This window comes from Etheostoma cragini, chromosome 19 (assembly GCF_013103735.1).
Source record: "Etheostoma cragini isolate CJK2018 chromosome 19, CSU_Ecrag_1.0, whole genome shotgun sequence".
NCBI lineage: Eukaryota > Metazoa > Chordata > Actinopteri > Perciformes > Percidae > Etheostoma > Etheostoma cragini.
This window is the reverse complement of record NC_048425.1, coordinates 18,353,111-18,362,468: the sequence shown is the minus strand read 5'-3', so window position 1 is coordinate 18,362,468 and position 9,358 is coordinate 18,353,111. Positions and strand designations below refer to the sequence as shown.

The 9,358-nt window shown below is 42.5% G+C and overlaps 3 protein-coding genes across 4 annotated transcripts in view; 2 read left to right on the top strand and 1 right to left on the bottom strand.

Moving 5' to 3' along the window:
- cdca9 (cell division cycle associated 9) overlaps positions 1–1,829 on the top strand; it is a 2,302-nt gene extending 473 nt beyond the window's left edge. The window contains exons 3-10 of the mRNA XM_034856483.1: positions 93–133; positions 237–288; positions 382–434; positions 511–572; positions 652–735; positions 1,148–1,229; positions 1,494–1,580; positions 1,705–1,829. Coding sequence (XP_034712374.1) covers positions 93–133; positions 237–288; positions 382–434; positions 511–572; positions 652–735; positions 1,148–1,229; positions 1,494–1,580; positions 1,705–1,749 — 506 coding nt within the window. The 3' untranslated portion in view covers positions 1,750–1,829. The remainder of the gene's footprint in view (positions 1–92; positions 134–236; positions 289–381; positions 435–510; positions 573–651; positions 736–1,147; positions 1,230–1,493; positions 1,581–1,704) is intronic.
- Positions 1,830–2,083: 254 nt separating this feature from the next.
- plin2 (perilipin 2) lies at positions 2,084–5,581 on the bottom strand. 2 transcript variants are annotated; one of them, XM_034856480.1, is made up of 7 exons: positions 5,349–5,581; positions 4,849–5,044; positions 4,489–4,571; positions 4,022–4,295; positions 3,344–3,522; positions 2,800–2,916; positions 2,084–2,694 (listed from the first exon to the last, which is right to left on the bottom strand). In XM_034856480.1, exons 1-7 carry the CDS (start codon positions 5,376–5,378, stop codon positions 2,332–2,334), a joined length of 1,242 nt encoding a protein of 413 aa, XP_034712371.1. In that variant the 5' UTR covers positions 5,379–5,581; the 3' UTR covers positions 2,084–2,331. The 2 variants fall into 2 exon arrangements, with proteins under 2 accessions (XP_034712371.1, XP_034712370.1); XM_034856479.1 differs by having other exon boundaries at positions 4,849–5,047; positions 5,349–5,461.
- A 2,972-nt stretch (positions 5,582–8,553) lies between these two features.
- Positions 8,554–9,358, top strand: part of LOC117962233 (butyrophilin subfamily 1 member A1-like) — an 11,012-nt gene continuing 10,207 nt past the window's right edge. Inside the window, exons 1-2 of the mRNA XM_034901400.1 lie at positions 8,554–8,754; positions 8,853–8,918. Coding sequence (XP_034757291.1) covers positions 8,751–8,754; positions 8,853–8,918 — 70 coding nt within the window. The 5' untranslated portion in view covers positions 8,554–8,750. The remainder of the gene's footprint in view (positions 8,755–8,852; positions 8,919–9,358) is intronic.

Sequence of the window (9,358 nt, the reverse complement as noted above, 5' to 3'; positions counted from 1 at the left end):
CCCCCCCCCCCTTCACGTAATATAATGGACTCGTCCATGATGGCTGACGTGTTTCTCTCGGTTGTTTCTCGTCCCCGCTGTCCCCTGGGAAGAGGAGGAAACCTCGGCCAGCGAGGTGTCCATCGCCATGCAGGTGAGCTGACTCCCGTTGTGTTGGAGTCGTCACTGCTGCCACCTCGTGGGGCTTCTTAATTATGACGTCATCACTGTAACGTCATCCATCCCTCCTTTCGCAGAACGAGTCCGTTGAGATGCAGCAGCCTCTCGCGAGGGTACGCAGTAAAAGAGGTGACATTATTAATTAAACCATTATAGTAGGCTACACGAAAAGCTGTTTCAATTCATGCATGAAACTTAATTGTTAATTTTTTTTTTTTTCAGTAAAATCAACTGACTCTAAACCAGCCCAGAAGTCCTCAGCCAAGACCACTAAGGTAAGCATTGTAGCGGTTATTGTTAACCCAATCAATACATGTCATCATTATATAGCTTTTTTTAATTTTATTTTAGGGAGGAAAGGGGACCAAAGGGACCAGAACATTAGGGAGTAGTAACAGCACTGGAAATCTCGGGTAAGATAGGAAGTGACGTTATAACACATGTGGGGCGTATGGGGGGGGGGGGCCTTAATGTTACACTTGTTTGCCACAGGGGCCCCTTACTCACTGGCAAGAGAAATCAGAGCCGCTTGACCAAGGCCAGTGACCAGACCGTCCCGGCCAAGCCGAAACTCAGGTCTGTTACTCCGTCAGTACACCATTGTGTGCATATATAAAGCTCTTACAGGCATATTGCAGTGCAATGATGTTTTATGAAATTTGCAAGAATTGTACTTGTCCAAGTTTTTTTTGCGATTTTAATTAGTTTGTCAGAAAATTTACAAATTTGCAGACCTTCCTTTCTTTGACCGGAAGTTTCCAGCCTAATGTGACGACAGTCTGGGTCCACTTAGAGTGGAGGGGTCAGATCACTTAAGGCAGAGGGGTCCCCCAAGATAAACAGACTAGGGGTGATTGGGATATTCTGGTCAAACCTTCTACGGTAATATGTAGGAGTGAATGTTCAGGCAGCTTCAGACCATGTGTGTACCATATCTGTACGTGTATATGTAATAAAACCTTGCTTTGTGAATATTTTGCTGTCCCAGGTCTGTGGTCTCTGCTGGTGATCTGCACTGTTCAATGGCAGGCTCTGCTGCACACGTCACTGTTACCACGGCACAGGGACAGGTACTGTTTTGTTTTGGTTTAGTCCTTGTCACCTGGTACCAGCTCAATGTTAGTTTTTTTGTAAAGCAATTGAATTTGCTCAAACTTGTAAGACTATGCTCTAGAAAAGGACGCTGTGAAATGCTTCCAGACCCACGGAGACAGTCTTCCCACAGCCATAATTAATTTAGTCTGATATAAATGTCTTTATGGCTTATATTTAGTTTAGTGGTTTAATAATTAATTCCATAAAGGTGCATGTGTTCTACTTCCCATCCTTCCTAGACTATGTGCTTCTCTGAAGAGACGAAGGACGACATTAACCTGGACCTGCTGGATGACGTGGCCATGTGCCAGATGCAGAACCTCAAGGTAACGCAGAGTTCTTCTTTTTAAAACCGGACTTCTGACTGTTCATCTCATTTTCAGCACAAGGGACTTGACAAAAGCCTTTTGAAATATACTGTTAAACATTAATAATTGTTTTGCTTTCCAGAGGTTGATGGACTATCTGGCGAGCCAAAGTCGCTGCAATCATTGATCCACTGTGACCAGGACTCTGTTTAAAATGAAAAGTTGTTGGCTGTCAAAGTTTTAATATAATAAAGCTTATTTGTATTTAACATAAAGGCTTCTAGTCTATATAAAAAAATGACGTCACCCTTTCAGGTTATGCCTTGTCCCTGTAGCATTACTAACTTGTCATTTTAAATGAAACTCCGTTAAAGAGCTGTTTTGTGTGGCATATAGGTGTACCTTGTAACCTTACACTTGAGATGATGCCACATGTAAATTATTCCAAAGCTTTTTCTACAGTGGGGAAAAAGAGTTCAGTTTGATGTAAAGGAAGGAAAACACAGTAAATGCAAAGTTTAAAATTCCAGTAGTTTATGTAGAAAGTACAGGATTAGGCGTTGCCAGATTGGCTAACTAGAAACAAGTGATTCAGCAAGAATTGAACATTAATTTAAAACAGCATGACTGACATGAAACTATAGACTTTATATCAATAAGGGTCATCTTTGCTGACAAAGCAGAATGCATTACTGAAACCATTAAACCGTAGTGGATCACTGGTACTGCTGGGAATGTAGTGGCTTCATCTGGACGTGCATGGGCCCCTCTAGGTGGAGGGAGCGCTGGAAGACGTAGCAGTTTTGGCAGTGGGCTCCATCCGCGGGTAGAAGGGCCCTACCAGCCAGTTGAGCGGCGTGTTGTTGACCAGGTAATCCATGACGTTGTCTAGGGAGTCTTTAATTTTGCCGAGCTGGACTTTGCTGCCGCGCAGCACGCTGTCCGGCAGGTCCCCCAGAGCCATGGCTTTGCTGAAACTGCTGTAGATCTGTGTGGCCGACCGGCTGATGGAGAACACCTCCTGCTGGATGTGGGTGGGGAGGCCGTGCAGGCTGGAGATGAGGACCAGACAGGTGGTCTGGAGCTGCTGAGTGAGGGACTGGGCCAGGGCCAAGGTGCGAGACTCTACAACCTAAGAGGAGGGGAGGACATTTGAAACACTTCCACACCCACTGTATCCACCTCTCCTTGACATATTGATCAAGTTATCTGATTCCATCAATGTGTCGTCTCCTACCTCTGCCTCGTGACCGTTCTCCTGGTCTGGACCATTGGACTTCCACGCCAATAGGGAGTTAAGCCTGTTGTTTACCATCTGGTTCGCCCCGTCAATATTCTTCCTGCCATATTCAATCTAGAAAAACAAACCTTAAATTAACTTATCTAACTGATAAGATAAACTTTTATTTGTCCCACAGTGGGGAAATTACGATAAAATGAATATGCTTTTTATAATGTAGAATGTAATAAATGCACACTTCTATGTTACTAATAATGAAAATGGACTGCTTTTATATATCTTAACCACTCAAAGCGCTTACATAATACAGGAACCATTCATACACTGTGGCGAGGTGCTAACTGTTCCTCAGAAACCTTTACACTCTGTTCAGTGTCTTGCCCAAGGACACTATGACACAGGGACAAGGATCAAACCACCAACCTTCCGATTGGTAGGACCGTAGGCAGTTGTCCAGGTTTGTCCCCACTTCATGTTAAAGAGCATCCCTGTACAGCTTGTCTAAAGTCATATTAGCTACTAATATTGAATATAGACCCACCAGGTCAACAGTGGAGTTCACTTCAGAAATGTATTCCATGCTGCGCTGCTTGCCATCTTGGATTTTGGTCAGGGCCCTGGTGTACGCCCGCTTCCTGAGCTTGGTGGAGAGGGAGCCCAGGCGGACGTAGTAGCTCGGCTCGTTCTTGTCGAAGCCTTTCACAATTTTGGCCTCCAGCTCTGTCACAAGGGAGGGAAACATGAGGCGTCGCATTAAAAAAAAGGAAGAAAAACAACAGATTACTTGCTATTATACTTGCAGAGATAAAGTAGTTAATTCTGTAAAAAATGTGGTTATTCGCTAGCAATCCCTTAAAACTGGATTTAAACCAACAGTGGACTGTTTGTCGTACACCGCTGCACGCCACAGCTCTCTAAACAAGTTAATGATTGGCTCAGAGGACTATAATCAGTCTGCTTTTCCTGGAAATTAGACAACATGCATCATTATCAACATGCTCCAGCTGCCTGTTAACTGACCCTTGACCCTTGTTACTAAAAACAGGCCTAATCTCACAGGCCTTTCCTCTATGTATTTTAATTATGTAAACATCACTTGGAGCATTTCCTTTAAAAAGAGAACCTTAGTTGTGGTCCGATCACCACACCAGCAAAAATGGAGTCATGTGATAATTTGTGTTGGACCAGATGTAGGTGGTGTAGCTTTTGGCCCACTCACCCATCTCATCCTCCGTCAGAGGCAGGTACTGCTCCACCAGACTCTCCGAGGTGCTGAGGGCCGTGTCCACTCCGCTGCTCACCAGCCGGGCCACTCTGCTCTCCAGCACCGTGCTGACCCCCCCGCTGACGACGGCCTTGGTCCGGTCCATTCTGTCCTGCACCGCACCCCGGGTCATTTCCACCACGCTGCTCAGAGTGTCCTTGGCACCAGACACTCGGTCTGTCACGGTATCTTTGGCGCTGGTTACCACGCCCTTGGCGCTGGAGACAATCTAGGGAGGGAAAAACCAAAGTCATGAGCAAATACAGAGGTTGAGAAAGACAGGACATGGGTCATGATGACTAGACCCTCAGGAGATTAACACATCAACTGTCATTTTACAGCATTGTGCAATCTGGCTTGATAACTGCTGACCTTTTGACAGAACGAAACTGTTAGCTATTAGTCATTAATGCAGTACATACCTGCTCAGGTGGCTGGTTGAGAATTGGCAAGGTATTCTCAATCCTGTCCAACCCTTTACAGGCCAGGTCATTGGCAATGGCAACTGTAGGCGACACAATATAATACAAGCTGAAACAATTGCACATCCAAACTTTTTTTTGTGGCTCAAATTAAGGTTATGATTCAACATGAGAAGTAGGTGGCAGATCAAGATGAGTAAGGGCCAGCAGCAGGACCGGAAATTCCTGTTTTGAGCTCTGTGTGACTCAGCTGGTCAGCACATAATAACCCTCACACTGATGTCACATGACTTAGTTCTGACATCCTATGAACTTTGAGGTCATGTCTACATTTGGATGTATCTAAAAAAGGCTTCTCACTCTGAGGCTCCAGCTTGCCGAGGATGGGTGAAGCCGTGGTGAGGGCCACGGAGGTGATGCTCCGGACTCCTTGCTCCGCCGCCTCGCACACAGTCCTGATGTAAGGGTGGTTGTCCTTGGTGGTGGAGTACATGCTGGACACCAAGCCGTAGGTGGAGCTCACCAGAGGAAGGCTGCTCACCCTCGCCACCACATTCTGCCATCACATAAAGACAATAGTTTCATATTCATAACCACTGTTTCTATTCCAAGTAGTTTCTGGGGATAACAGGAAAGTAGTAATGGAGAAAACTGGACAAATGTCAAATATAATATTGTGTGGACTTTTGAGTTTGACATTTAAAACTAAAGGGTAACGCCCCCTCTCTTAATTCTGACTGTGTAGTATTACTTTCAATAGCCTAGCTAGTAGTTTGTCTTTTAAATGTCCCATTCCAACAAATACTAGCAAAGTAACCTTTGTCGGTTCGGAGTGCCTGAAGCCTTTCTAGTGAACTCACCTGGTTAGAGAGAACTGCTGCTCCTGCCATGTCTGCTGAAACAAAACCTACAGAAAGAGAGGACAGAACATGAAGCTAACGGGTCTGTTAACAGGACACCTAGCGGTTAGCTAACATAGCAACGCGAGGAGTTAACTTACGTATCCCAGTAGTCTGTCTGTCCCGTAGAAGTACTAGAGTCTAGTAGTAGTAGTAGAACAGCTAATAGTCTAGTAACTAGTAGTAGTACAGCTAATAGTCTAGTAACTAGTAGTAGTACAGCTAATAGTCTAGTAACTAGTAGTAGTACAACTAATAGACTAGTACTACTATGTACCGCCGTTCAGAAAGTGACTTCAAAGACTCACCGGTGCTCGTCCGAAGTGTAAGCGAGCTGACTGATACGACGTGTGAGGGGGACAGCAGCTGTATTTATATTCCATCATTATCGCGAGATGTCGCGCAACACTTTGACGTCAGCGACAGTAATGGTTTCTAGGGTAAAGGTCTTTAACCGTCTATGGGTGAAACGGGGGAAAGGTTTAGCGACAGGGGAATTCCTCCGGCCAGACGTCTCGTCAACAAGCTATGAGGACACACAGCAGCAGTCGGATTTCTTAACAAAGTATTACATTTGAACAATGTGTGGCAATTATGTTTCTCATTATCTACAGCGAGTTTGCCACATATCCCAGTTAGCACACGTACGTACGTCGCCGCGATGGAAGCAAAATACGACGTCCCTGGGACGTCACTGCTTTACGTCTCAGCGACGTTGACGCCGATCTCCCCGCGACGTATAGCCAATTATATAGAAGCTACGTCATTCCAATGTATGTCATACATCATATGCATCTTCCTGACACATGTTATACATAGTAGCCTGGTCAGTATAGGTTGAAATATCTTTACTGCATTATATGAATTGCTAAAGTAAAATATAGATCAATAATAGGCCACACAAGTACTTATTATAGCCTACATTTGATTTATGAAGCACTTTTCAGGATACTGAAAAACATTTTACACGAGTTAGGGTTAGGATAGTGTAAAACACAGTAGTAGCCCATAGGCCTATATTTATTGCCATTTATGATAATGCATGAGAATTATATTATTATTATTACTTTTCACCATTGCAATTCCTTAATTATGTTAATTAAGTGAATACTGTATCATAATATTCCTTTAACTATGTAAATACCGTACATATCAACACTGCTTACTTTTCTTTATTTATATTTCTACTCTTTTTTACTATTCTATATTTTCCTTCTTTTGTGACTGCAACACAGAGTTTCCCTTCGGGGATCAATAAAGTTTTTCTGATTCTGATTCTGATTCTGAGTGATAGAAATCTTGAGAGAGAGAGAGAGGAAAAATAAAGGGGGGTTGGGGGTGGGGGGGGACACAAACATCACATGGGTTGGGATGAAAGGATGCAAATAAAATAAAATAAAGTGCTCATTTCAAAGAATTTGAGTCTTATTTAAAGTGTAAATGAAGTGTTAAGGCATTGGTTTTCATGCTACACATTTGGAAGCCAGATGTGGAGACATGGGCCTAGCTCAGAGTCCCAAGTCGTCTAACACTTTGAGGTCCTGGATCCTGTAGATGATCCGGTTTCGAGCCCTTGTCTAACTCAAACAGACCCCGTGTGAATATGTTAGCTGCAGTAAACCAGAGACTCTTATTTTTAACAAGATTATGTCTAAAGGAAGTCCTCAGAAGATTTTGAATGAGTTGGGACTCATACAATCCACTGTAATATAAAGGATTAAGGCCTATAACTCCACACACACACACACACAGGTACCACGTTGTACTGGACATTGATCTGCTCATATTTTATTGTCCACGTCTTATTTTTTAATTGCCTTGATCAGCCTTTATGTGACGTGATGGCAAGCAAAGTACAACCAGGAAAACATGACTCATCAGTAGTGAAAGCATGTTGAAATCTATAATACTCAGGGGTATAATATTTAAAACAGCAGCAGTCGGATTCTTTTTTCCGTCTGGGTATTGTCTGTCTCTCATTTGGACTTGGTATCAAGTCCTTAAGGGGACACTTTTATCCAAAGTGACTTACAATCGTCAGAGGTCACACACCCCTGGAGCTACTGGGGGTCAAGTGCCTTGCTCAGGGACACGTTGGTTGATGTACCGCAGTGGGAATCAAACTCCAGTCTCCCACACCAAAGGCATGTGTCATGTCCACCATCCCAGCATCCACCAGTCCTGGTCAGGGACTTGTCTTGGACTTGACTACAGCCTGATCTTCAGACCATGGTCCATTAGACTACTTAAAGGGGCGATACGCGACATACTGAACAAAGGTGGGCTGGGATAGTATGAAAGTTTCATTGGATTTTTAAATTAAAAAGTACTGGATATATATGCTCGGAAATTATGTATCAGAATGTTTTTCATCTGAATTTGACTCTTCAAGTTGTCAACGACTTATGTTCACCTTTATTCTTCAGTGTTCAGATGCCAAATACGATTTATAAATTGAACTAATATTAATTCTGGATTGTAGTTGATAGCAGCAGTCAGGGGAGAGGAAGAGGAGCGTCTGGAAGGAGAGACACCTCTCTCTTTAACATACCACAATGGAATATGTTATATACCAATTATTATACCAGTTATACCAAAGCTTAGCATTTCCATAATTTTTTTGGCTTATGTAAAACATGGGGCAGTGTCCAACACATGTCTTGTCACAACTCTAATTCCCATCTGTGACCTCTGGGCATGTAGTGCTCATCTAAATATTAAAAAATCAATAAGTCCACACTAATGTAGGACAGACCAGTGTGTACGCTACAATCCATAACTATAGCTATAACTTACTACTTTACTAACTAAAAGTCTGTGCAGATGTGGACAAGCAACTCAAACATTAAGTATAATTTCCAAAAAATTAGGTTTATTGACCATAAATTCCAAAAATAACTCTTAACTAAAGTTAAGTGTGTTGTGTGTAAGTTGTAAACGTGTTGAAAAAGGGACACAAACATAAGAAAAAGTTAAAAAACTTCATTAAAAAGCATCAACAAAAGTGTTGACTTTCAATTTTGACGAGAAGACAACACAAGGGTTAAAAATAAATATTAATTCTCTAGAAACGTTCTTCTAGATTTCATCTAGACTGATAAGGGTGAGTGGCCCTGTAGGGGCTCCACCCTCAGGCCCTCACCCCAACGCGCATGCGCTCTTCCGAAAGTGAAAGTAAAAGTACATCTGTCGAAGACAAAGCGCGTTGAAGTGCGAGATTTTTGCATGCACACGAAGAAATTACACTAAACCAAAACTTACTTCATATGTATATATCTCAACTTGTATTCCTATTGTAATCCTTCATAGCAGTCTTCCTCCTATAGGGGACCTCGGATTGCGGTCTGGACTTCCAACTGCAGAATGGGTAGGCTTTCATTTGCAGTCCATCGATCGCGAAAAAGCCTATTTACTCCACTTTTCTTCTGTTGTTATGCAATCTGTCTAATTATAATTCTTTTCCAGGTGCGCTGATGACGTATGCATGCCTCGTGGCTGCCCTTGGGGCGTCTCTGTGTGTTGCTGCCCCAGGTGAGTCCCTCCTGTCTCTGAGTCCACATCTGTCTTCATCCATGGGATTTCCCCCTTGTATTATCTGCAGTGCTTAAACTCTTAAAATATGATTTAATATAAATATTAAATCTTTGCATAAATATACATGCTGTATTTAGTAACAAATTATAAACAGATTTTAGTTATTTGTAGTTATTTATGAGTTCTCATTCAAATATTATTATAATAATTTGTTTTATTGTCACAGAACAAAGGAACATCAAACTATAAAATAATGTTCTGATAAATAACTATGTATAAAAATACAACCTTAAGATATGAAAACTTAAAGTCCTATGAACAAAAACCCATCAACAAAAAAAAAAAAAGAATCAATGTTGTCAACAGGGACGTTGTAGAGCGTCCTCTGGTGGACAGACTATGCAACGCCATCACTAACAGGGACGTTGTAGAGCGTC

Bases quoted from the DNA above. Each gene is read 5' to 3' on its own strand.
- plin2 (XM_034856479.1), bottom strand. From the start codon at position 5,378: ATGGCAGGAGCAGCAGTTCTCTCTAACCAG. The intron at 4,572-4,848 runs GTGAGAAGCCTT...TGTCGCCTACAG, and splicing joins CGGCAAGCTGGAGCCTCAGA to TTGCCATTGCCAATGACCTG. The intron at 3,523-4,021 runs GTGAGTGGGCCA...CCCTTGTGACAG, and splicing joins TCTGACGGAGGATGAGATGG to AGCTGGAGGCCAAAATTGTG.